A 27,906-nucleotide genomic window follows, 5' to 3' on the forward strand; every position below is an offset into this window, starting at 1 on the left:
TCATTGCGCGCAGTGGATTAAATGAATGGTTGATTTTAGCGTGACCGATCTCATGTAAGGCTGGGCAAATGAATAAATTAAAGCGAGAAACTGAACACAAAAACAAAGCGATTTATTCGTGATGTTAATCCTCAGCATGTCCACCATTTCATTCTAAGCAAACTGCTGCTTGTCTGAGCATAATAAGCACTGAACAGCGAACCATTTGTCTGTCCATTCGCCTAGATTTGCCGATGGTAGCGTAGGCGATTTGCAAAAAAGAATTTCGAACGAAATGGATAATTTGAGGCAGGACAGACAAATGTGGTTCGCCGTTCCGTGTTTACCATGCTCAGACGAGCCGCAGTTTGCTTAGAAAGAAATGGTGGAAATGTTGAGGATTAACATCAAGAATAAGAATCTTAGTATTAAATCGCTTCGTCTTCTTGTTCAGTTTCTCGCTTTAATTTATTCATTTGCCCAGCCTTGCATGAGATCGTTCACGCTAAAATCAACCATGCATTTAATACACTGCGCGCAATGAAATATTTGTCACTTTTAGGAGTCTCGCGTTGTTCCCATTTTGCATTATTTTTCCTGAAACTTTGACAGTTTATAAAAAAAGCTTTCCTACTTTTAGACAGCTAAATAATATCTCAACTTCAGCTTCACATTTTCGCGCGCAAGCCCTCTCAATATCAGTGGAAAGGAACCACCCCCGGTAACATAATTTTGTTAATGAAAAACCAAACTTGGCCTAAGTATACCAGATAAGTCTTAACTATCTCTAGGAACACCAAAATTTGCCAAATTCTGCAAAATATCCTGCAAAACGGAAATTTTACATTTGGGACATTTTTTTTGATACACCCTGTATTTCAAAATTTTCGCGGACTCTCCTAGCAGGCGTGCGGTTCCGAGCCCCAGCAATACGAAAAACGCTCCTCGCCGGTCCCTTGAATAGATATATGTAACCTTCTAAGAGAGATATATCTAAGAGTTATGTTGGCCATAATGTAAAATATAGTTGAGAAATTCGAAGGTAAATTTTATGCAAAATAAGGCGAAATCTTTATCCGCAGTTACAAAACTGTGGTTAGGAAAATGCAGCAAAACCAGACACAGTAATAAAATGCGGTGCCCGCAATGCTCGCCTAGAAATAAAACGTCCGCTCATTTCTAACGACATCACCAACTTACATTCTCCTGTCGGCCGCAGACTGCCTGGTTGGTTGGTACATTAAGGTCAAAATTGCGCCGTTTTAAAATCTTCAGAGATAAAATATTTAGGCTAAAAATACTATCTAAAAATACTATGAAAATGAAGAGAAACGTGAGACGAATAAACTGGTGTAGAGCCGGAAACTAGAAAAGCAACGATACAGAATCAAGGATAAGCGTACTGCATTTTTAATTTGTTTAATAATTTTGAGCGATTTGTCATAAAGTTCGCTAATTGAAACTATACTTTAAAACCTTCGAAATAGAATATATTTGGCTCAAAGTACTATAAAATAAATCGTAATGTAAGACCGATCCACTTATTTAAGGACGAAAATTAAAAGAGAAAACCAACGATATGAAAGATATCAAAGACCAAACTTACTATTACTAGTAAAGTATAGCATAGTAATTTTGAGCGATTTGTCAACAATTCAATTTCGTTTGTCTTTCAAACGTCATAAATCGCTGCGAATACTCTTGTTTAGTAATATATTTAAGACCTGTAAGTATAATTTCTTACGCTGAATCGAATGGTGGTATTTTTGTCCTTCTTGGGTGCATAAAGCAGAGATACACGCAATTATCAGAGTTTGAGATTAAAATTGAAAAAAGAACGTTCCTTTAAAAAAGAAATTTGGCAAACGTACAACAAGATTAATAGTAATAATTAGGAAAAAATTCCAAGCATTCCAAGCATGTGCAAGGAATTTTTACTAGGCGATTAAGGAAACGTATTGATGCGAACAAACAAACTCACAGGCAGAATATAATGCGGTGCCAAACTTGGCGCGGGCACCGCAATTTTTTGACTCATTACTCATTAGACTCATTTCAACATTAATCTCGATTCTCATATGTATGGGCGTCCAAAGAGGACAAAATTACGAACACACACACAATAAACCAATACGCACACAAAATATTCGAAAGCTCACAGCTAATATTCGAACACTCGCAAAGACTTCCGAAACGGTCACAAAAAATTCGAACTCACATCCCACAAACTCCTCGATGAGACAAACGCAAACTTGATGTGTCACACACAATATTCGAAATGTCGCACAAAAAACATTCGAAAAATAAATTAATTTATCCCGTTAATTTATGCATATTATAGCTAATTTATGCAGATACTATTTGTATGGACGGGGGAAGGTTATATAAACACAGTTCACCGATAACCACAGCGTTCTTCGAGTAAATATGGCGAACAGGTGGTTGCCAAGCAGTGAAAACTTTTTCGAAAATTTAGAAGCAACTTTAATTCGAGCACGACGGCAACTAGTCAGTAGTGACATCGAATCTTCGCGATACTGGGTAACTAAACTCGAAAATTACGAGGAGATCATCAGCTTATTGCAAGGAAGAATTTTTCAGGCATATCCAGAAAGACAAGCGTTGCATGGGCTTGTGCAGCATTTGCTGGAATTGGTTTCGTGGTTAAAGATTCAGTTTAGCGTTGCAGCATTACGAGTCTCTGATCAGGAACAACAACTGGAGCACAATTGCATAGGCGGTCGGAATGGGGCTTTTCAATATACCGGCCGAGCTGGTCGCCCTTGCTTCGCAAATACAATGGATGAACAGCAGCTACGATACTTGCGAGATAATCTAGGTCTTCGCTGGGTTGATATTGCCAGATGTCTCGGAATTTCAGTAAGAACGCTCAGAAGATGGAGATATCAATTTTCTTTATTCACAACAGGAAATTACACGAACTTATCTAACCAAGAACTTGACGATCGTGTGAGAACTGTGTTAGAACGTACTCCTCGAATAGGACTAGGATTAGTGCGAGGAGCGTTAAGGGCACAAGGATTGAATGTTCAAAGAGAAAGGATTCGCCAATCAATGAACAGAATCGACCCTGTTTCGCGAACTATTAACCACACGCAGTTCATAATTCGTCGGACTTACAACGTACGTTCGCCCAATTCTCTATGGTATGTATGCCTGTATTTTGTTCTCCTACTTGTTATTAAACGTTAGGCAACGCCTTCTAATACTAATAGTACAAAACCCTTTAGGCATATCGACGGCAATCATAAATTGGTTCAGCCATATAGATTTGTTGTGCATGGTGCTATTGATGGTTATTCGAGGTTGATTGTCTACCTCAAGGCATCGACCAACAACAGAGCAGAGACAGTTTTGCAATGTTTCAGAGAAGCCATTCAGATATACAATTTGCCGTCAAGAGTAAGAAGTGATCATGGGTTAGAAAACATAGAGGTTGCAAGATACATGCTGCACATACGTGGTTTAAACAGAGGGAGTATTATTACAGGGTCATCTGTCCACAACCAGCGCATTGAACGCCTTTGGAGAGATTTAAATAGAGCAGTAATAAGTCACTTCTTGAACATATTTCTTTATCTGGAACATGTGCAATGGCTGGATCCAGATAATGAAATACATCTCATGGCACTTCATCTGACTTACATCCCAATTATTAACCAAGCTATCCAACAATTTTTGAGTGAATGGAACAACCATCCATTATCAACTGAGAACAACTATAGCCCAAGACAGCTTTGGATGTTGGGCATGCTTGAAGCTAGAGATCCCTTGAGCTGTGCTGTGCAAGACATTTTGCGTGGAAATGATGAAATAAATGCTTTTGGTGTTGATGAGGAAGGCAGTTATTTGATTGAAGAAGAGGCTCAAAGGGTTGTGATACCTTCATGTCCTTATGAACTAACACAAGAACAACAGAATATTGCTGAAAATATTCACACCATTTATCCAAATGATATTAATGGAACTATGACATATAAAGCAGTTTATGAATATTTAGCATCAATTTTAATATAAGTGCCAACATTAAATATGAACATCATTAACATTAACAATAACATGAAGTAAAAATAAATTAACAAGACATGCAGTTCCTTGTAAAATGGGAATTCCACAATTTTCATCAAAATTTTCAGACAAGTTTACTTGTTAAAAGAATAACCATCCATTATAACAAAAAGCTACAGTAGGGCACTGGCTGCATACAGTTAATTTAAAACTGATGTTATTGCAGGATATTTACATTTTGCCAAAACCACGTTTCCCATATGAAATGCTTTTATCCATTAAATTTCTGAATTCCTCATAGTTTTTATGAATAGTTGGAATTGAAAGAACTTTTGGACACGTGTTTGCCTCCGGTAATGGTTTTGACGGAACAGCTTCTAGAAATGCCACTGTTAGTGTTGAATCATCAAAAGGCAGCGTCGAAAATCCTGTCCAAAACATTACTAGATCATTAAGCGTCTCAAGATTCGGATCCCCTAGTAAAAAACAAAATGACTTGGAATAACAAGAGACGTGGAATCTTACTCGACTATACTTTATGATTCTGCGCGCGGTAGATGCACCAGTATAGCTTATACAGTGTATGTAAATTGTGTATGCATGTAGTTTTCTTGCAATGCCTTATTCCATTATTTGCGCGCTGCCTCTTCCTTTGAATAAAAACGACTGGGGATGAGGCTGCCCTTCCAGTCAACCTTCCAGTAAGCCCGTAACGTAAGTTGTTCAGATACCAACCTCTTTTTCATATATTCTAAATCTTTATTGCTGAGTTATTAAATAGCGTTAAGGGTTTTTAAGGCCCGTTTACACTTTTATGTGCGATTTTCTTCTTTTGATGTATGCGAACGAGTAATTATAAAACAGCGTTTCAATGTCCGCAGTCTTCGAAAGCGTAACTCGAATGTCAATATACAGAGTAACTGTGCGCTGGAAAATGGAAATAGTTCGCCCACTGTTTTAGTGCGCATATGCTCGGGAAATAAATGAAATTTATTGTAGGAACAATTCTGCAATTTTTCTCAATTAATTGCGTAAAATGCTATATTAATGACGAGATTTTAAAGCTTCAATCGAAAATGTTTGAGCAGGAAATCCAAGCCATTTAATTTAAACATTAAAGGTACTTGCGCGGGATTATGAAAAATTAGGTAAACTATGCTGGTTAAAAACCAATTCAATTCGTGTAGACTAAAGATATTTACTGTATAATATCGAAACATTACTACGCCTACGGCTACACCATACTGCACCTTGTCTCGCACTCAGTTCGTCAATATATTTGTCGAAAAATTCTCGAGTCTGTTCATTTGCCGAATCATCTCTCTTGTAAAACAAACACGAGCGCAGACTTGCTGCATCAATAACTTCTACCTCCGGGGCGGGAAACACTCGCTGTTTCAACTCGGGCCATTTCGCCAAGAGATCCAGTAACGTTTGCCCAGTCACACGAACACTTGATAAGCCTTTTCTCATGTCATCTAATGAAACTAATCGCTTCGTTAACACTTCATATGTTAGACAGCATTCAAATGCAAGGATTCTTCGATCTTCTGTAATGCTGACATGCGAGTACCCAGCAGACATTAGACAGTCAGTGATGTCAACTGGGCTGTCGGAACAGGTGAATTCTGCAAGCTTATCCTCTTTGCATTTGAGAAGCCGTTGAAAATAAAATATTTAAACTATTTACGATGAGTCGAAAATATACCCTTATGCAGTGCGTATAACGTAATAGTAACTCATAGTGATATACTCATCAAATAAACAAACTATTAAAATTGCACCACGTCACTATAGCTACTTTAAACTCAACCTCGTGCCCAGGGTCTTTACTCTACTCGTGGGGAGAAAAGACCCTAGGTACGAGGTTGCTTTAAACTCTGTTGATCCCATATCTATTTGGCTATCCTCTATTTTTATCAGGAGACGGGCATTGGGAGATTGGTGAATACGCACTTTTAAGAAAATTATTTCGGTCTGTTTCGATGATATAACAAGTATTGTTTCTGAAAATGTGGGAAATCAAAATCTTCTGACCCCCCATGCATGCCCTTGATATATCAATATCTTGCAAAGTCCTGACTTACGTGGGCCCCTATGGCTATGAACAATTTCTAAAAATGGAAAATTGTCAGTTTTCTATTTCTATTTCTTATTGATCTTTGTGCTTCATTGTTTTGCAATTTCTTGTCATTCTATAATAGATCTAAAAAACGAGTTCATTGGACAAGTTCGTTGTCAAATTTTACTACAAACTTCAGTGCATTTAACTACGCAGTACGCATATACTACCTATGTAAGCTCTTTCAATTTTACCTGGTGCAATTTATCCTGCAAAACAGGATCCGGAACATCCTCTAAAGTGAGATGCTCTACTGCTGCATCACGACTACCACTTGCAATGTAGGCGATAACTCCAGGAGACAATCCGGGGACTCCAGTGCAGTTATTTAGAATTGCGTGTAAGACCATCCTTCCGACAATAACGAATAAGCCACCCGAGACTAAGTCGTAATTGTGCATTGGAAGTAAATGTCCCTTTTGACCTTCAAACAAATCAAGACAACCAAGAGGCTTCGGTAACCGATTCATCAGAATATGGAAATACTCACGTGTTAAACCACCAGCGTCTACACCAGGCTCATTAACAAAAGACACATTCAGAGATTTTGTGATGTCAAATTCGGGATGTTTATATCTCCTCACTACTTGTTGTAATATGTCCTTATTTCGGTTGATAACGACATCCATCTCTTCTCCAAATGTGTTAACAGCAGAACGTGTAAACCTTTTAAGGATTGTTAAAGGATTATCTGCAAATGACACAGGTGTTGCTATGGGTGTGTCCCATATCTCATCATCTGTGATATTCTCTGGCTCATTATGAGCATCTGGTTCATCATGAACTCTTCCCTCTGTGGTATACAAAATATATTGTTGAGAATTAATCAATTCTACCTGCATGCATAAAAAAGTAGTTTACACAAATCATTATACTGCATTAACTAGCAGGTTTCACAATATCAAAAAGGAGATGGTGTTTTGCACATCAAGCCATGCAATGGAGTAAAATTTATCCCAATATAGTGACCACATATAAAAGTACAAATACCTGTCATTCCAAGTAATTTGTCAATTGAAACTTCAACATTCATATTTGAATCTAATAAAGCTTTTGAGATCATTTCATGGTCAAGAAATGGAAACATCTCACTGATGTGCTGTAGCTGTGAAGTTGTTGGCTCATAATTTAATTCGTTTGGCAACCCAGATCTACACAGATTCTCCCCACAGGAATCGGTTGCAGAATTTTGTCTTTGCAAACACGCTGGACTACTGAGTGATGATGACGATGATGGTTGAGGTATGTAGTTTCTTATATCACTGCACAAAAGAGTTTTATTTGGCTCAACTATAGATCTTTGTGACACTGTGGCTGAGGTTGATATGCCAGAAGTGTTTAATATTTCATCATCACCTTCTTCACTTAACTAAAAATAAAAAGGAAATTTTATACAAATCAATGTGATTGAATAGCATGTATATTTTGTACCAATGGAACAGGTCAAAATATATAATATGACAAACAAAAAAAACAAAATATATAATATGACAAAAAATTAGTTTAATAACTTAGCTTGCATGCAAAACATTTATATACAGGTCAATATAGGAAGTTATGTTGTTGATCTTGGCCAAGCATGTCTAAGGCAATAAAAAAATGCAAGCATACATGTAGAATGACTAGAATACAAAATATATTTAGAATGACAAGAAAAGCAGCATTAATCACCTGAAACTCAACATCAGTGCAAGACCGTATGTAGACAGGTCCATTGCCAGCAACATGTTTTAGGACTTTTCCTGTCATTCTCTGTTCAGATGGCAAATTAACAGGAATGACAGTTGTCCCTGATGATTTTACAAACTCAAAACTAAAAACAGGCAAAATTTCAAAGTCAGCAATATTCATAAAACTAACAAAACACAGCACTCTCTACTAGACAAGTAAAATTTCTGGTCTTATTCAATAAAATTTTTAATTTCAATTAAGCATTGCTATTACTTAGGAGTATAATTAAAAATTGAATACTAAAAAGCTGTTGCATAACCTGAAATTGTCTAGTAATTGAAACAGAGTGAAAAATAACAGAACACAGATGCATTTGGAAGTTAAGCTTATTGGTCAATATTTTAATTGTTCTTGGTATACGACTTATCAGACAAGTTGGTGAAATGTTCCTATTGTTAAAACCTTTTGAAATTCATGGCAAATGATTGTTGTGATTATAAGCCCTGGGGCAAGGGGGTAACAACAAGTAGAACAGACCTACACAAAAATTATACATAACTTTAGCATTTTAAATTTAATACCTTTTTTCATCCTTTAATATGTTTTGGAATAACATTACCATTTTTTCCCGAATAATTTGTTCATTCCATCTTTTATCAAATGTATAAGCGTCAATGCAGAACCCCTCTTTTTGTAGGTTCGCTTTCGCTTCACGTCTCGGGACCCTGTCGTACGTTGGCCTTGGCAGTAGGTATACGTCCTTTAAGAATAACTCATTTCTATCTGACGAAGACGATTGAGTCGAGGAGCATCTGTTATTACTTTGCACAGCTGAGTGACGTCGATTTCCACTTCGACGTGGTCGAATTGGACCAGGTCTACGACCCATCACATTACCGTAGTTAAGATGAGAATTAAACGATGGTACAGAAAGAGGTTGCTGAGGCAAACTGACCGGCTGCGATGGCTCCGATGGGCCAGTCTGAGGTTCACCTTCGACTGTCAATGGCGAGGTGTTTGAATTTCTCGGCAAACGAAAAGCGCGATTTATTTCACTGTTAACTGTGGCATGCTGCACAGATGGTGATGGCCTTTCTTGAAATAGTTGCCCCAAAATGCCCCGAACCACGGATTGTATTTGATTTTCGGAACACGCTCGATTTCCATGCTCTGCCGCCATGCTTGAGTAAGCAGGCAGTACAAGAAAATGGCCGATGGCGGGAAAGAGGCTCAGTTGGGAGACTGCACGAAACTCCCCCCGTCCATACAAATAGTATCTGCATAAATTAGCTATAATATGCATAAATTAACGGGATAAATTAATTTATTTTTCGAATGTTTTTTGTGCGACATTTCGAATATTGTGTGTGACACATCAAGTTTGCGTTTGTCTCATCGAGGAGTTTGTGGGATGTGAGTTCGATTTTTTTGTGACCGTTTCGGAAGTCTTTGCGAGTGTTCGAATATTAGCTGTGAGCTTTCGAATATTTTGTGTGCGTATTGGTTTATTGTGTGTGTGTTCGTAATTTTGTCCTCTTTGGACGCCCATACATATGTCACACCCACGGAAGAATGCTTTTACATTATTATTATATACCAAAATTGGCGGAAGCAATTGGTGGAACCTCGATCTTAACTGAGTTTCTCACTTCTCTATGCTCGCCCCAGTGTTTTAAAGGCGGTATTATTTGAGCTGTTATCTCAAAATATATTATTTAGATATATCGTTCCAGTTTTCTAACTTTAGTTTGCAGCGCCATATAGCTCAGTGGCCACACCCAAAACCTCACCCAGTTCCTGTTTCTCTTTGAGTCTTTGTATTTCTTCAAAGTCTGTGTTCCTTATTTGTCAAAGACTCAAAATGATCGTATTCTTGGCCTAGAAGCTCCCAAAGTTATCCTGGGAAGTGTTGATTTAGTGTTTGAACAAAACTAAAGTTGTTTTAACAAGCTTTATCGAGGCAAACGAGCCCAAAGACAAAGACATACGGCTTCGGACCAGTCGTGGTATAAATATACGTGCTACATAGACAAATTGACAGATTGCCGAAGGTATTAAATCAAGGTATGTTTTCTCTCATATTGCGATATACGAATGCGTCTTTGTCTATTTTGCTATAAATAACAATGTTTTGACAGGATGGTTTGGTTTATATTTGTGTTTCACGTAGTATATTGCACACATTGTTGCTTATATATTCATTGCTTTTATTTAAAATAATAGTAACCAGAAATATTCACAATCTGATTTTGCTGGGTACGGGAGGAATTTATTTTTCAACGTTTTGTAGTTAAGATCATATGCAAAGTAATACACCAGTCAGTGCTATAGTTTTGTGCTATAAAATGGTCATTATTTTAAAACACAGCAAATTTTCAATTTATACCATAGAGACCAGAAATATCTTTCAGAGGGAATATCATCATTTCATTCATTTCTTACATGTCCATTTTAAACATTTTATTCCACCTGCTGAGATAAAATTATTAGAGTTATCACAAATTAATTAGTTCAATAAGTTCAATTTCAAATGAAATCACCAATTGTTAGGAAAATTGTTAGGAAACAGATTTGGTTGAAACCATTGTGGAACTGGATAATTATCACATAACCAGTAAATCATTAGATGAGAATTTTATTAGAATTATTAGAATCTGTTTGCCCATCCAAGAGGGTGAAATTCCTCCATAGTCAAGCCATTATTTTTTGTCCTTTTTTTTCCTAAAAATCTAATCCAGGCCAAATATGCATGTTTATGGCAGGGAAACTCCCAAGTTGGTGCAAAGGGGAAAATGTTTTGCAAATGGGTTTCCCCTCAGAAGCAACCTTCAAATCACAGAATAAAGATCAAATTTTATAATATTTTTCATGACACATTCATACTGTATTATACATTATTCATAACTTCATTAAGATTTATAGGTTAAAACTCACGTGATCACATGGGTCAAATTCAATCACATCTCATGCAAATCAAATAGGATAATGCTGGAGATTTATTTAAACTACAAAATAATTAATAACAAAAATAATCTAATAATAATAACTGAAAAAATCAAACCATATGTAAACTGTCTGATCCAGAGGTGTTGAAATTAAAAGTCTCATAACACTCTGATTTTCTAACAGTGTTATTCAGACAGTATTCATAAAACTTTCAAATGTTTCTTGCATGTGCATCAGAACTAAAATACTACTGTATTTGCAAAATAATTTGTGTGACAAGGTGCTGCACTTGCAACTTCAAGCTTGTCAGGGAAAACCCTTTTTTTGAACATTAATTTTAAAAAAGTTACTGTAAATGATCTGCATATGTCCACTGGTTGACTGACTGGAAGGTTTATCAGGTCAGGTTGATTGGGATGTATACAAATTTTCAATGCATTATTCACCACATGAACATTTCTCATCTTCAAATTGAAAAGAGTTGGGCAATTCATATAATGGCATCAATTGTGGTGTAACAATTACCTAAAATAGACAAAACTCAACGTTTCAACCTGAGGTCCTTTGTCTGGAAAGTTAGAATGAAAGTAAATAGCCAAAATAGAGGAGAACACATGTTTTGTATGTTTTATATATATATAATATATATATATATATATATATATATATTTTTATATATATATATATAAAACACAAAAACATAACGTTTCGACTTTATTATCTTTCTCAAGTGAACTAAATATTACAGGCTTCTACTTTTATATACCTACCTAGATTAAAATTAGCATACATAGTTATCCATTTCAATATTCAACCCAGAGGGGTACATTGTTTTAAGTCTGTCGATCCAATACTTTTCCCTAATTGTAGGTTCTGCCGGATATATATATATATATATATATATATATATATATATATCGTTCTCCCAAACTCCCACTCGTGTTTCTATAACTGTATAAAAACAGGATAATGTTTTCTATGTCTTAAATATAGTTACAAATTACACATTACTCATTACACAGCCCACCACATATATCAAAACTTAAGTATTATGCTGAGATCTGTCCCTAAGCAAGGTTTTAAATGCATTTAATGACAAACAATTGCCTTTCAGTTCTACTGGTAATTCATTCTAAACCTTTACCCCTGAATAGCTAATGCTTTTTTTCAAAAAATATGTTTTAGGCTTTTCTAATTTGTAATCAATATTATTATTTCGTAAATTATAGTTGTCATTGTTTTTGACAACGAACAGGCTATATAGATAGATAAGTATTCACCATTCGTAACTTTATAGATGAATACCGCCTTATTATTACCCCATCTTTCTATTAATGGTTGCCAGCTTAATTCTTTTAATATATCTCTAGATCTGATATCATATGATTTCCCAGTTATTACTCCTGCAGCTCTGTTTTGTAATTTTTGAAGTTTTTGGAGCGAACTTGCATTTCCTATATCCCAAACAAGACTGCAATAGTCAAAGTGGGGCAAGACAATTAAATTGTATACCGAAATAAGAGTTGACTGGGGCACAAAATCTTTCATTCGTCGAATAATTCCAATGCCTTTTGATACTTTGGTGGTAATCGTATTTATATGTGAATTCCATTTAAGTTGGTCATCTACAATAACTCCTAAAGTTTTAAATATTAATATATTGAAATATTAATTTTCGAGATTTCATTTTTGACATTAATCGATGAGAGTCTATTAATTTCAAATGTGAATTGCCGTTGGTGTTTTTTACGTTTTCGACCCAGTCTTCCTGGCCGCGCAGGCCAACGAAGATACTCGTATTTTGAACTCGTCGGATTTCGTATCGAAATGTTTTCGTGATAAACACACTTCAAAAAGTAACCTAAGCCGAGTAACCCTAAATAAGAAACATTTTACTGAAACAAAAAATTGAAAACGTTTGTTGTCGCCGGGTCGTACAAACCAAAAGCAGGAAACTGCATGCACGATACACGTCATATAAAAGAACACGTACACGAGTCGCTGTGCATGGCCGATAGCGCAGGAAATCTAGACGTCTGTCGTTCGAGAAAATACGTACAGGTAATCATAATGCTAGATTCTCGTCTTGTCTTGTTTGATATGCTCATTCTGCATACACTAGCACACACTGATCATGGTAAACCTACACTAAAAGATGCCGAACACTTTCGAAACGTGTTTACAGACAACGATCACATGAATCATGAAAGCCTTGAATGCCATGAAAGCCTTGTATGCCCGATCAAATCAATATCTGTACTATATCGTTAGCTACATCTGCCTAGCGCCAATAATTCGGTTTTACCTCTATGGGGCACAGTTGCATGCAACGATTGACGCGACGCAGTTACCGCCAGAATAGGCGTCCTGTTTACTATGAAATGAATAATATGAACTTTCTGCTAATGAAAATGACCCCCTAAATATACAAATTCCGTAACTACATGACACTGGCACGACATTCTAAGGTGCATGGCAGTTTAAATTACATTGAGAATTACAAAGTTTTTCCTCCTAGGATTCAAGTCTTTATTTCCGCACATCTGTTTGTTATATTTCCGGGGAATCTTTGCCATGTAGTGGAATTACCGCTTTGAAAATTTGAGAAGGTAAGTTTTTGTCACGGCGTTGGTCATATTCTTTCCTTTTTTAAGAGTACCCGTTTTATTCTCTTGCGCAGCACAGAGCTAAATCATTTAATATTTTAGTAATTTCTTTAAATTTTAATATACAGTCAATATTTTGAATAATAAATTATAAGAATTCGAGGGTTCAAATTGGGCGTTCTGTATAAAGATTCAATTCAAGAAGCTAAAATTTTAAGCCTCGAGGCAAACGAACAATTGAATTAGACACACACATTCTCTTTTTATACATCGACTTTAATATTGTCTGTTTCTAAAATCTTTCCCACGCGGAACAATTTAAAAGTTGGCTTATTAAAAGTTGACAACCTTTAATTCTCAGTCAAACCAAAGCACGTTTACAAGATTGAAGATTGTTGAAGTTGACAACCAAACAAGTCTATTCGTATTACTGCATGTGTCATCGCCATTCAGAAACGTGCAATATTTTTCTTGCAAAGAAATCTCCGTGTCTTGTTCATAAACTGTGTTTATCAGAAAACTAGCTAAAGATACAGCGTTGTCTTTCTTTCGAAGCATGCAGTTGAGGTTGAAATGACCCTGAATCTTGATAGAAACAAGCAATATTTATTAACCTGGAATCATTATTCATTAAAGATTAAACATACATTCGTGTGAGTTGACCTGCGTATATACAAGAAAATTTAAACCTCTCGTAATATTTATATTTTAATAGTTCTTTATCCCTTCTGCTTTCTCATTAGCATTAAGTTATGGCAAGTAAACCCTGACAAGCATGCTTGAAAGGGTAAGCAATGAGAACGCAGAAGGGACGGGCCGGGCGGGGAACGTTTTCCTCTGAAGCTCGTGCCAACTGACGTTAATTTATTCCCAGTTACTTTACTTATAATGCTAATGACGTCATCGGGATTATGAATATTCAACTAGTTTGAATAGTTCTTTATCCCTTCTGCTTTCTCATTAGCATTAAGTTATGGCAAGTAAACCCTGACTGCGCAACCCTGCCGTTAAGACACCCGATCACCCTAATTCTCCTTATTCGACGTCCCCCCAACTTCCCTACTTCCCAATACTCATTACCACTTCCTCACTGCCAGTACTTCCCCCCAATACTTATTATATATTCCCCAATACTGAACACAAAGAATAAATTACATGAACATCCCCACACTTAATTTATTCGTCCTTCCAGTTTGTTTGTTCCTCAGAACGCTTGTTTAAATTCAGGCATGTCATTACGTTATATGAGCCGATTAATCTCATTTACTGTATCACGCGCACTTTTCATTCCCTCTGAGCTCGGGCTTCCCGTCGCCGATACCCACAATATCGGTTGGTTTTGCGTCCTTCGCACCATGTCAAGAGGATCAAACAGGTCCTCCCGACTGTAATTACAAAACCAAATTACCGAAATTACTACCAACCCCTGGAAGCCGAGCTCAGAGAAAATGATCACCGTCGACCCGAAGGATCTCAAGAACCGGGCAAAGCCCTAAGTGCTTGTGGGACCATTTCTCGTCACTCGCTTCCCTCGAATTATACCAATGACATAACCCCTATATTCGAAACGAGTTATCAACCATCAAAATTACCAAACAGGTTTTTTTTTTTTGTTTTGTTTTTTATATGAATAATATCGATATGCCATATATGGTTCGAGTATGAATGAATTTAGGACTATACGCACACCACCCGTAATTGTCACACGATATAACCCTATGTCTATATGCTAAAATAGTAAGTTGATTCCAAGCCTCACATGCGACGCTGAGGACATGCCCGCGCAAAATGCCCGGGTTGTCCGTACACCCAACATTTCAAGTCACTGCGAGCAGGCCTCCCCACTCCAAATCTGCGACGCCCGCGGAACGATGTCCCGCGAGGCCTCGCCGGCGCAACAGACTGCTGGAGTGTCTGGTGAGATTCCCAAGATTTTGTGATGACTTTAATCTGCAAAACAATATTCCTCCTGTCCCTGTCCGGACGGGGAATGCTTATCTCTCAACCCTTCACGGTTGTTCCAATGGGCCACGCCACTAACCACATGTTAGTGGTAAATGAATCGTACACAGGTTTAATTATCGCCTGGCCGTGTTGTAGTCAGATACACGCAATGCCCCTACGCGGGCTTGCCTTGTCGGCCCTTTAATGCACCCTTCACGGTGGCATGACCCCAACGTTGCTTTATACCGATCTCTTCAACCCTACGCGGTTGTATATCACAAGTACGTCCCTGCTCGGACTCTGGCTACAGTTCTCGTACCCACTGTAGGACAACTCCTAGTAGCGGGGTTATTAAAACCCCAGATAACCGAATCCAAGTGCCCCCTCACTATTCCTGCATATATATGGCTAAAGCTCAAACAGAACACCTACCCTGGCGGACTATAAATGGGTTCAAAACCTTAATGGTCTAATTTGTCGCCCAGCAATGCGCAGCGTCAGCGATTGCGATATAAACATTGAAGTTTAACAAGCCTCGATCAGACCACAATCTGATACGTACATTGAAAACTGACATAATGCGACTAAGGTGTTCAATAAATTGGTGAAATACCATCTGACGAAAATAGCGACAAGGACAATACCGCCTTGGCAACGCCACACTTCATTGATCAGCAGCTATAAACACATGTCTGATTCAAAGCCCTGAAATGGCGAAAACAAGGCACATACGCCCTTCAAACGCGAATCTTTGGCGTAGTAAATGGTACGAAGGTGCCATATCTTTCCCCTGCTTAACCAGATCGCAGAAACTATTCGTCGGCAGCGTACTGAAGTTAACTAGCTATCCAGTAGAACTATAAAATACCTCAAGCTTGTCATTACTCGTGGGCGGCGTAGCGCCATCAACCACCACATGTTGTGCCAGTGCTTGGCTTGTAGAAGGTCCAGACTCAGACGTCGTCGCTGTCGGCTGGACAGGATCTGTTGTATTAGGCGGTTGAATCGCAGCCTCTGCATCAATAGCCGCTACTATATTTCTAAGCTCTTCGGACGAAGCGCCGGCAGGCCGGGACATCGTGTGAAAGAATCTTGAGAACGTTTTCCTCTGAAGCTCGTGCCAACTGACGTTAATTTATTCCCAGTTACTTTACTTATAATGCTAATGACGTCATCGGGATTATGAATATTCAACTAGTTTGAATATTTAATATAAAATATGCACCAATTAATGCAAGTGTATTCGAGGTAACCTGCAAAGATGAAATCCACCCAGCAAACACATGAACACTGAGGCCCCGTCCACACGATGCGGGAAAAATTTAACGCAAGAATATTCTTACGGTTACGCGTACCGTCCACATTATGGGGCAGCCAAAAAAGATTTTAGCAACTTTGGTGAAAAATTACATATGTGGTCGCACTTAGCTAGTTACCACACTGCATTGTGACGTCATGTTAAAATTTTTTAAACTTTAGAAAACGTAACTTCCGTTGCGTTAATTCGTAAATTTTATTGGTCTTGTAATGACGTATAAAGTGTGTAGTTAATAATTCAGTCAATATATGTCCTAGTGATTATTAAAAATTGCCGCTTAAGGCTGCTTTCCATTCACGCGTTTTTTATACGCACGTACACGTACGGAAAATTTTAAATGCTTTTAACTTTTTATTACTTAACATCTAGGTCAACTAATGCACACTAAGATATGCAGAAAACTAAGTTGCTTCGATTTATTCACTTATTTTATTCAAAGGAAACATGTATAAGGATTTTGACTTTTACGTGCGTGTACGTGCGAATGAAAAACACGTAAGTAGAAAACAGCCTTTACTCTATCCTTATAGTTCATGCATTAGACTGAACTACACAATACCCAGTGGAGAAGGAAAGAAATAATACTACCCAAATACATAAAAACAAATCAATTTCATTTCTTGATTAATTGTTTTTCGACCTATACCTTAGAAGTTATTTAATAGCAGGGTTTCAACAATTCACGGAAACGTGCACGATGCGTAACCTGTGCATCGTTTGGTATATTTCAAACTAAATGTTTTGTTCGTATTCTTATTGAGGTTGAGTATTATTTTATGCTATTGTTTGTGTTTGTCTTTAAGCCTCGTGGACACTGGTGCGCTTAACACGCACACATAACAATTTTCACGTGCACATTTTACGGGGAAAAAATTAGGCCGTATTCTGTGGCGTCAAAAGTCGCTTAGAAAACGATTTCCGCTGCCATCATTCGCTAAATACACTTTCTTTACATAAATCTATAGATTTTGACACGCTAAATACGATTATCAATGTTGTCACTTACCCAGACCCGCAGTTTTTGAGTAAAATGCCACCGAAGTTCCACTATTTTCATTGTTTATTCCGCCATGTTTTCGCGTGTACTTGGTGTAATATACAATGAAATGTACTCGTTCCAGGACCAAATTATGCTATTTTTGCACGGACGATTGAATAATTTGGTGTTAGCTAATTAAAAACGCGCGCGTTTGCTTTAGTTTTTCAAAAAAATATGGTCATACCTTGTATGAAAGACGTCTGTGACTAAAGTATCATATAAAGTTCCTTGTCTTTGGTGAAATATTACCAATTTATATATCCACTTCATTGTTTGTTTCATGGTGTTGCACACCAAAAATCAACAGCATTGGGTTTTGTTGTAGGGTTAGGGAACGACCCTACATCTCTGCTAGGATTATGCGCAGACGAAATGCACTCTACTTCTGTCACCCACTTTGAGAGAATGCCGAGACAGAGGGCTGGGGCTAAAGCCCCTCCCGCTTTTAGTCAGAAAACGGTCCCGGGGCTTTGCTTTGCACAAAATCATATTGTACTGAAATCAATTTAGGAAACAATAGTTCACTAAAATCAGAAATCATCTATGTCATCCAGGTCTCCATCGTTCGAAATTCCCTCGAGTTCACAGTCACTATCTTCTTCATCCTCGCCAGCGTCACCATTCCGACAGTCAATGCAGGAACACAAGTCGGTGCACTTCAGTCCAGCCTTCTGTCACGAGCATCGCCTAGATTCGCACCCCATTTTGCACTTGCAATTAGTGCATTCCAGCAAATAATCTGGGGCTGCGGACGCGTCATCCATTGGATTTCTATCTCCCCTTCAGAAAGTTTCCAGCCATTTCCAATTGGAGAAAGAATGGCCATATGTGCCAGAAGACAACGAGACCATATCCCTGCTTGGTAGTTTGCTCGCTCGATATGCTTCAAAAGTGCGTCCTGCGTTGGTGGTAAAACTTCATCATAGCATTTTCCAGCTGTAAAAAGTGCGTACCTGCATTCGTCAACATTTTTGGATCTCGAGTCGCCGTATAAAAGACAAGTAAACTCGTTGACCGCACGGACCAGGTCATTCGAAGGGGAAAAACAGCTGCCAAGCAAGGAAAATTCCTTGATAAAATGTGGATAACTCATAAGCGTTTTCCATGCTGTAGCTTTTCCTTTTCCGTAAAAAGAGCTGGTGGAATCATATCCTAGAGAACAGCGAGTAGCAAATATACACTTGGGGTTTCATGTACCACTGAGAACAGTAGAAATGAGGAATGAAATTTATGTTTACAATCGTAATGATGTTTACCTGAATATGCATGGAAACCTGGCAGCTGTTTTCCCCCTTCGAATGACCTGGTCCGTGCGGTCAACGAGTTTACTTGTCTTTATACGGCGACTCGAGATCCAAAAATGTTGACGAATGCAGGTACGCACTTTTTACAGCTGGAAAATGCTCTGATGAAGTTTTACCACCAACGCGGGACGCACTTTTGAAGCATATCGAGCGAGCAAACTACCAAGCAGGGATATGGTCTCGTTGTCTTCTGGCACATATGGCCATTCTTTCTCCAATTGGAAATGGCTGGAAACTTTCTGAAGGGGAGATAGAAATCCAATGGATGACGCGTCCCGCAGCCCCAGATTATTTGCTGGAATGCACTAATTGCAAGTGCAAAACGGGGTGCGAATCTAGGCGATGCTCATGACAGAAGGCTGGACTGAATGAAGTGCACCGACTTGTGTTCCTGCATTGACTGTCGGAATGGTGACGCTGGCGAGGATGAAGAAGATAGTGACTGTGAACTCGAGGGAATTTCGAACGATGGAGACCTGGATGACATAGATGATTTCTGATTTTAGTGAACTATTGTTTCCTAAATTGATTTCAGTACAATATGATTTTGTGCAAAGCAAAGCCCCGGGACCGTTTTCTGACTAAAAGCGGGAGGGGCTTTAGCCCCAGCCCTCTGTCTCGGCATTCTCTCAAAGTGGGTGACAGAAGTAGAGTGCATTTCGTCTGCGCATAATCCTAGCAGAGATGTAGGGTCGTTCCCTAACCCTACAACAAAACCCAATGCTGTTGATTTTTGGTGTGCAACACCATGAAACAAACAATGAAGTGGATATATAAATTGGTAATATTTCACCCAAAACAAGAAACTTTATATGATACTTTAGTCACAGACGTCTTTCATACAAGGTATGACCATATTTTTTTGAAAAACTAAAGCAAACGCGCGCGTTTTTACTTAGCTAACGCCAAATTATTCAATCGTCCGTGCAAAAATAGCATAATTTGGTCCTGGAACGAGTACATTTCATTGTATATTACACCAAGTACACGCGAAATCATGGCGGAATAAACAATGAAAATAGTGGAACTTCGGTGGCATTTTACTCAAAAACTGGGTCTGGGTAAGTGACAACATTGATAATCGTATTTAGCGTGTCAAAATCTATAGATTTATGTAAAGAAAGTGTATTTAGCGAATGATGGCAGCGGAACTGAAAGATAACTGGTCACAGAATACGGCCTAAATTGAGATATTCTTCCATTTGTGTATTTGTGTCGTAAAATTAAGCACTAACGACGAAATATGTCAATACTACTCCCAGACTAAGAAATTACCGCGTGTGATAAGTGTGCAATGTTGACCAGTGTGCGCCAGGCTTAATACTGCATGTCATGCTTCAATAATGGTAAACCAATATCACCTTCCAGTGGATACGTTGTTTAGCCTCTGTAAAGATTTCAATTTGTTTATATTCTATTTCTCCATGCCAGGGAATGCATTCTCAGCTGTTTGGTTCATCATAATGTTTCATCATTTGTCATTGTATTTCCCGAGATATTGCTCTCATAACACATTCGGTCCACGTGGTATCACTGAATACCATTTACACAAAATAGCATTAAATATATGTAGCCCACCTGTTTTTTTTTAACGAAACCCATCTAGTATTAACACCCATTTGTTGCAGTAAAACTTCGTGCAATGTCATGGCTTCTGACGAACTGCAAGAAAAGTCAAATTTTACAATGTGAAATTATGCAGACTGTTTTCAAATTGTATATTTACTAAAACTATCAGCTGGTAAAGGATTCTAACCCATATAGCTAAATAGTACAACCATTTTGTTACAGTAATAAACCCTGTCTAATGCCATGGCTTCTGTCGATCTGCAAGAAAAAGCAAATTTTACAAGACTCAGTAGACTTTTAGTTGACAAAGGAACTGAGGGTTTGAGAAATACATTTGATACCATCCATCCACTTGTTAGTCTACCTGGAGTACTGGCTGCAAACAAAACATCTCTTCAAAAGTTAAAACCTCGAGTTATTAATAATTCCCAGTGGGATTTACTGTTTCCTCCGTCTGGCAACCCACCAGATTCCAAAACCTTTGATGTTACATTACTTACAGTTCTACTCCGGAACATTTGTGGTTTTCCATCAACAGGATGGAGTGTAATGCCTCCGGATACTGATAGATCAACGCAAGCGAATATCACAAGAATCAGGCGTTACAGAAATGAAGTTATTGCACATGTAACAACAACTCGAGTTGACAATTTAACATTTGAGTCTTTATGGAAGAAAATTTCCCAGGCAATTGTAGAATTGGGCGTTTCACAGAGTGATGTCGACGATTTAGGAAAACGTCCTCTAGGGCCTGAAGAAGAAATGTATGTGCAAAAGCTTAAAGATTTGGAACTGCGAGAAGATGAGTGTAATAAAAAGCTTGCCACAATTGAATGTTCTGTAAAAAATGTAAAACAAATCGCTGAAGAAAACCGTGACGAAATAGATAAAATCCGCCAGTCTCACACCAATCCTGAAAAAAAATCCCGCACAGAAAGTGATGAAGATTTATTGCGAAAACTTGCTAAGCATAATTTTAAGAGTAAAATTAAAAGAAAGCTGAATTTTTTCCTTAAAGGAACAAGAGGGTGGTTGTTAGAGGAAGTTAACGCCTGGTTTCAAATGTGTGACAATGATTCGAGAATAAAGTTAATAACAGCTGGACCAGGATTTGGTAAAAGCGTTTTTGCCGCTAAAATCTGTGATGATTTCGAGAAGAATGGAAAGCTGGCTGCTTGTCACTTTTGTGATTTCAACAATTCAAACCTAAGAGATCCTATGGTGATGTTGGAGTCTCTCGCAAGTCAGATGTGCAAGAGCGTCCCTGGTTTTAAAGAGATGCTTCTTGATCAGTTAGGACGACGTCATCAAGTCCAAAACCTCAAAGATGCCTTTCAAATATATTTACAAAATCCCCTAGATGAATTGGAAATAAAAGAGCCACGTTTAGTCGTGATCGATGGCTTGGATGAAAGTGCTGCAGATAATAAGAATGAAATTACGCATTTGATTGCTGAATATTTTCCTGATCTTCCAGAGTACACCAAAATCTTGGTGACGAGCAGGCCAGAGATTTCCGTTGCTGATCTAAGACTAAGAGACGAGCAAAAGACAGACATTGCGAATGTTGATGACAACAATAACTCAGATCTTGAACTTTATTTTAAAGAATGTTTTCCAAGTTTAGTTGGCAGAGAAGTGGATAGAAGTGAGATAAGCGATGATTTCTATGAGGATCATCCATATCTTGATCGTGAAAGTGATATTGATGAAAGTGATGAAAGTGAGATTAGCGATGATTTCTATGAGGATCATACATTAGATTTACTTTCCATTTTTGTTGCCAAGTGCCAAGGCTCATTTCTCTATGCATATCATTTTCAATCTGGGCTAAGGGCTCGCTATGATCTTGAGAAGATAACAAATAATGACGTCATGGAGTTTCTCCCAGAAGGTCTGCATTCTGTTTACGAACGATATTTTGAACGCCTTGAAGACGAGCTTAGCGACCTAAAACACGAAAAGTTCGATGTCTTGAATATTTTGGCAATGCTGGTTGCTTCCGAAGAAGATCTTCCCCTCACTTTCGTCGCTCAGGCTTTTGGTTTAGCTCCAGATTGTCGCGAAACGAAAGACATCATCAACAAAATTAATGAAATCGTATCGTGCTTGTTGTACGTTTCAGATGACATGTTAACCGTTTTTCACACATCCGTTATTGATTGGCTTCTAGCAAAGGGCTATAAAGATCACCAGTATACTGTCAAGGTCAATGATGGACATAGATCGCTTTGGCCTATATGCGAAAAGGTTTTTAAAGAAATCGTGGAAAGTGTTCGCTCAGGAGTTGAGGTGAAGTTTACTCATGACGTGAAATACGCTCTAAAACATGGTTTAAAGCATCTAGAAAAGTGTGAAATGGAGGAAGGTGTGTATTGGTCAGTTAATGTTATTATCGTATGTTATATGTTAGCTGAAATCGATTCAGATGTATTGCAACGTTTCTGGCTCAAATCACTCCAAAGTTCTTGGATTAAAAACGAAGATTTACGTGCCCGTATTTCGTACCATGTCATTGAATTTGACTCTTTTCATCATGCCCTGAAAGACATGAAGCTGCATTATTACATAAATTCAAAACACCTTCTTTCGATAGTATATTCACAATGGTATTTACAAGCGGTTTTTACACACTCTCCAAAAGGTTATTTCAGCGATGATAAGAAGAAAATCGCGGAGACGCTACTATCAAACCTTTCACCTTTTGTCGAGCCGAATTCTTACGAAGTTTCGGTTTTGCCGCGAGCAGTCTGGAAATGCGGTGACTTTGATCATATTACGGCTGTTGCTTTATCTAACGATGAAAAAAGTGTAGCAGTTGGAGTGGAAAATGTTATCCATGTGATATCCCTACCAACTTTAGTTGAAAGTATGAGATATTCAACAAATTCAAATGCAATTCTATGCTGCACATTTTCTCCAGACGATTCCCTCATATTATTTGGTAAACTGGAAACGGCGTTTAACATTGCTGGAAGAAAGGAAGTCCCATTTTTCCCTGGAAATGGAGCGACGTTCCGGTCCTGTGCATTTTCCCCTAACGGCAAAAGACTGGTGACTAGCAACGGTTCAAATACCATTGAAGTATGGGACGTTGCTGAACAAAAAATGGTGTCGTCGCTTCACCTTGGATTTCCTGTTCTTTGGTTTTCTTTTAGCGTCACAGGGTTATTTTTTATTGCAGATTCAGAATCTTCATCTTATCCGGGTTATTCGTCGTCTGCTTTGAACGACATCACATTGCAAAGAAGTGATAAGCGAAAATTATCTCACGGGGAAAGGGAGAAACCAGTTGTGTTAAAGAGTAGGAAATGTGAACGATGTTTTCAGCGGGGATTTGAGGAACCAAGTTTTAAACACTTAGAAATAAGGACAAAAAATAATACGATTTCGTGTCCGTGGATTTGCAAATGTGTGGAGTGTATTATTTCTCCGAATGAATATTGTTTTTCGAGTGTCACAGAAAGTATTCCTTTGACTGCGATTGTTGCTTGGAACTATCTTGCTACAGCTCCTTCAAAGGATTTTCTTTATAAACTCAAATTGATACTTTTAGGAGATAATCTGTGGCTCTATTCAGATTATGAAAAACTAATTGTCTTTAAGACATTAGCTCCTAAACAAGAGCAATCCTGTCTGTCACACCCAACGGAAGTTTATTCGAGTTCGTTTTCTCCTGACGGTTCTCGACTTGCATCCTGCAACTCAGATGGATATATCAACGTATGGAATGTCTATACCGGCCAAGTTGATCAACGTTTCAAAAGCAGTCAATGTGGGTCAATGTCTTTATGCTGGTGGTCGGAAGATTTCTTGTTTGTGATTAGTGAATTTAACAGGATTCTCAAATTAACGCGATACCCGGTAGATGACAATCTAGAGATCTTATTTACTCACAGTCAGGACGTGGCGCTAGACAACTTGCCTGATTTCAGTCATTCAAAGCCGATTCGTTTTTCTGAAGGATTTTTCAGCTTGGGTCTCGAAAGGAACGAACCTGTGAAAGTTCTCGATGTCAGAGATGTTGATGGTCCTGTAATGATCAATTTGCCTGGAATCGAGCCTGAGATGCAACTGGAAATCTCGCCTGGTGGTGCCTTCATCTCTGGTTGTAATAAGAATAAATGTTATATTTGGAAAAGAAATACCGAAAACCTAACTTCATATGAAGTCTTTTATCACCGTGACACTGGAATTTTGCCTTCTGTCGTAATTTTCAGTAATGATCCCAAAGTCGCAATAGTCATGCACAGGAGTTCTGCTGAGATAATTGATCTGGACACTGGTGATTCTCAAAATATAATACTTGTGTTCTGGCCCATTATTTATTTCAGGTCATTTTGTATTTACAAGTGTGGAATTGTATTAACTTTATCTGAAAACCTGATAGTGTTTTTTGACATGGACTCTGGCGCGATTCTCAACACTTCCTATCAACCATACTTGCAGACTTTTTGGCCAAGCCAAACAATTCAACTTTCCCCAAAAGAGGACGTGCTGTCTTTTCCTGACCGCAAAGGTGATATGGTGTTTCTTCCACTGTCTATTCCGCAAAATCCTTTGTTGGACGATGTTAAGCGTCGGGCAGTTGCTTTGTGGGACGATACTGAGCGACGTGCATTAGTCAATATTCTCTGCTTTTAAACGGAATAAATTTTGTTACGTGTTGGGTTTTCCCGCAGGTTGTTTATACCAATTAAATGCGAATGTTTTTGTTCTTAAAAATAACTGAAATGAACCCGTTCACATGAAGACGAAAACCAATAGGAGAAGACTTAGCTGTTAAAGACTTTGTTATGAACGACAGATGTTTTGGAATTGATTTTTCAGTTAGGATATTTTATAATGGATTTAGTGAACAATAACGTGAAAAACTATCATCAAGAACATTGTTTTCGGGCAGCGGCTAGACTTTGCTTGGAGCTGGTCTAGAATGGAGAAGTAAGACACCTCCTTCCCTCCGTTTGTCTGGGAGTTCACCTTGGGCAAGTGAAGCTCCCTTGCCTCCCTAACTGGGGTTACAGTTTGTTAAACAAAAGAAAGATGATATCTTCAATACATCTGCAAGAAACAAGTCTTTAAACATTGTCACTGATGCCAATGTTGTTGTTCTAGATGTTCATTATAGTAGGGATGATTGCAGTCATGTTAGTGGTGATAGTTCTCATCTATGATATTGGTGATGGTGCTGGCCTATACTATGGTGCTGATGGTAATTGTGCCGGTTATGAAATAATGGTAGTAATTATAGTAATTAATAGTAACTGTATTATAGTCAAAACGTCTGATACTGATGAAAAAGAAAGATATCGGAAATACAAGAAGTATTTACATTACAAGCACCTTTTTTAGCTGGGAAGGAAGATATTTAAAGTCTCGAGCGGGAAAATTGTGAAAACTTGACTGAAATGTAAATAATATTATGTTCAAGACATCTGATGTTCATGAAAAAGAAGGTCACGAAACAACACAACAATCTTAGGCGTGTTTCAAACATTGTGTTTTCGTTGTTAGAATGACGTTAAAACAGGCCTTAACTGACCCAGAAGAAGGATTTTAAGAAATGTATAGGACCTGATTATTCCTAGAAACGTTTTTGTAGCATTTTTTGTAGAAAATAATGGGCAAACTTTTTAATTCCCAAGCCCTAAGTTCCATTAAATCCCGTTCTCCACTTGCAGAATTTATTCGCGCGAACTGATAAAGAATTAGGAAGCGATTCTATATTTTCGCGGCCACTGATTTCTTCGCGGACCAATCACATCACAGGTTTTTAGATTCCGGTTTGCGTCGCGCGAATAAATTCCCCGAGTGGAGACCCAGCTGATGTGAATATTGTCTATGAGAATGAAATATCTGTATAAGGCATACGAATGGGAGAGCTTTGTTTTGTTAACTAATAAAACGTGGTGTCTTTAATAAACGAACACACAACTATATTGATCTGTAAGCAAACTAATATCAAGTATTGAAATAGGATATTATGACTTAGAAAGTGTTTGGTGCACACAAATACATATCTGCTTGATATTTAATCATAGGCTATTGCCAGCACTTATTGTAATTTGTATAGATTTGTAATCATTTGTAAACCGTTAACCATTTTAATACATATTTCATTCAGTTTTTGAATTTTCTAATTTTCTATATCTGTGGTTGTTAACGTTCTTATGTAACGCGCAGTCAATGACTGTAAAAGTTTTCTGGTGTGATATAACCTTGGCGAAATATCACCTTGGAGGTAATTACACCAAGAACCAGGGTTGCCAGATTGGCTGAATAAATTAGCTGAATCATTATTACTTTCGAGAAAATAAAGGAAACAACAGGTGAATACAAAGAAACCAATTACGTGATATACGTGACCGCGAGGTCTTTCTAGGAAATTGTTAGATGCGGTTTTGGGTTGAAGCGGAACCAAATAGTTCCAACTATAGAAATTGATCATTTATAGATGCGGGAGTTGTGGGGGGTTTGGAACACCTCCAGAAAATGTTTTTGTATTTCAGAGTCTCTATGACTTGATTTCCTGCATTTTGGGAGACACTCGCTGAGGAATTCTTTCCGGTAGAGGAAGGTTTGTCATTATATAATTTCTTTCTCCTGAACAATGCGTTTATTTCTTATTGAATATCGTCACTTCATTATTAACCGCTGAATTTATTTCAATGGATGGATTAACATTACCTTATTATAACACATGCAAGGTAAATTTGTTTTCTGAAAGACAGAACGTGTAGTTTCTTTTTTCGCTTCCATAAGCCTCATTTTCATAAGTCACCGACAGTCAGCGATGATAGGTGGTGGCGGATGACGAAATTTCGAAGTCCGGTGGCCGATGACGAAGTCCGCAGACCAGTAATTTTATCCGTGTCGAGACCGCTTTAAAAGATGTTCTCGACCTGTCAAAGCATGGACATCGTGCCGAAAATATTGAGTTGCATCAGCAATTTTGAATCTGATTTGAGCGAGGGTCTGCCTCGAATGTTCTTTGATTTCATCAGCAATTTTTTATTGTTGATCATGCGCAGATTAAATAATTACTGCAAAATGGCGGGAAAGAACAGCAGGAAAAGCTCTGGTCGCATACGAAAACAAATGTTTTGATAGAAACCTAGGGTGCTGAAGTCATTCAACAAGTTATAAAATGCGAAAATACCGATACTATAACACGATTAAAAAGATTCGTTCATTTGCTTCAATTGATGCATCTGTGCTTTGTTAATCTGCTGACTTATATAGCAACTGCGGTGTGGTTATGGGCGCCAAAAATATTCTATTGGGTGCTTTCGAAAATTTTGTGGTATTCAGGCCTAAAAAGAAAAATAACGCGTAAACAGGCTTACTTACGGCGCCAATTTCGTTTGGCCTGCCTTGAA

The 27,906-nt window shown here is 38.0% G+C and overlaps 3 protein-coding genes across 5 annotated transcripts in view; 1 reads left to right on the forward strand and 2 right to left on the reverse strand.

The window, feature by feature from the left end:
- Positions 1-25,514, forward strand: part of LOC114525121 — a 76,506-nt gene extending 50,992 nt beyond the window's left edge. Inside the window, exons 1-4 of one of the 3 annotated variants that reach the window (XM_028546333.1) lie at positions 9,631-9,865; positions 13,266-13,356; positions 20,750-22,895; positions 23,172-25,514. In XM_028546333.1, the coding sequence (XP_028402134.1) occupies positions 20,771-22,895; positions 23,172-25,171 (4,125 nt within the window). In that variant the 5' untranslated portion in view covers positions 9,631-9,865; positions 13,266-13,356; positions 20,750-20,770 and the 3' untranslated portion in view covers positions 25,172-25,514. Of the gene's footprint in view, positions 1-9,630; positions 9,866-13,265; positions 13,357-20,749 lie in introns of those variants that run through there. The other 2 variants (XM_028546331.1, XM_028546332.1) reach the window with 2 other exon arrangements.
- On the reverse strand, positions 4,121-6,140 carry LOC114525130. Its single transcript, XM_028546349.1, has 2 exons — positions 5,259-6,140; positions 4,121-4,484 (listed from the first exon to the last, which is right to left on the reverse strand). Exons 1-2 carry the CDS (start codon positions 5,590-5,592, stop codon positions 4,240-4,242), a joined length of 579 nt encoding a protein of 192 aa, XP_028402150.1. The 5' UTR covers positions 5,593-6,140; the 3' UTR covers positions 4,121-4,239.
- LOC114525067 lies at positions 6,301-8,989 on the reverse strand. The gene is made up of 5 exons (XM_028546275.1): positions 8,383-8,989; positions 7,802-7,943; positions 7,121-7,499; positions 6,621-6,923; positions 6,301-6,554 (listed from the first exon to the last, which is right to left on the reverse strand). The coding sequence occupies exons 1-5, from the start codon at positions 8,979-8,981 to the stop codon at positions 6,301-6,303; spliced, it is 1,677 nt and encodes a 558-aa protein (XP_028402076.1). The 5' UTR covers positions 8,982-8,989.
- Positions 25,515-27,906: the final 2,392 nt, after the last annotated feature.

This window comes from Dendronephthya gigantea, unplaced genomic scaffold, assembly GCF_004324835.1.
Source record: "Dendronephthya gigantea isolate DGI-Jeju-01 unplaced genomic scaffold, DenGig_1.0 000033F, whole genome shotgun sequence".
Taxonomy (NCBI): Eukaryota; Metazoa; Cnidaria; class Anthozoa; order Malacalcyonacea; family Nephtheidae; genus Dendronephthya; species Dendronephthya gigantea.

Bases quoted from the DNA above. Each gene is read 5' to 3' on its own strand.
- LOC114525067 (XM_028546275.1), bottom strand. From the start codon at position 8,981: ATGGCGGCAGAGCATGGAAATCGAGCGTGTTCCGAAAATCAAATACAA. The intron at 6,924-7,120 runs GTATTTGTACTT...TGTATACCACAG, and splicing joins CAAATTACTTGGAATGACAG to AGGGAAGAGTTCATGATGAA. The intron at 6,555-6,620 runs GTGAGTATTTCC...ATTTGTTTGAAG, and splicing joins AGACGCTGGTGGTTTAACAC to GTCAAAAGGGACATTTACTT.
- LOC114525130 (XM_028546349.1), bottom strand. From the start codon at position 5,592: ATGTCTGCTGGGTACTCGCATGTCAGCATTACAGAAGATCGAAGAATC. The intron at 4,485-5,258 runs GTGCAGTATGGT...GTTTTTTACTAG, and splicing joins CGAACTGAGTGCGAGACAAG to GGGATCCGAATCTTGAGACG.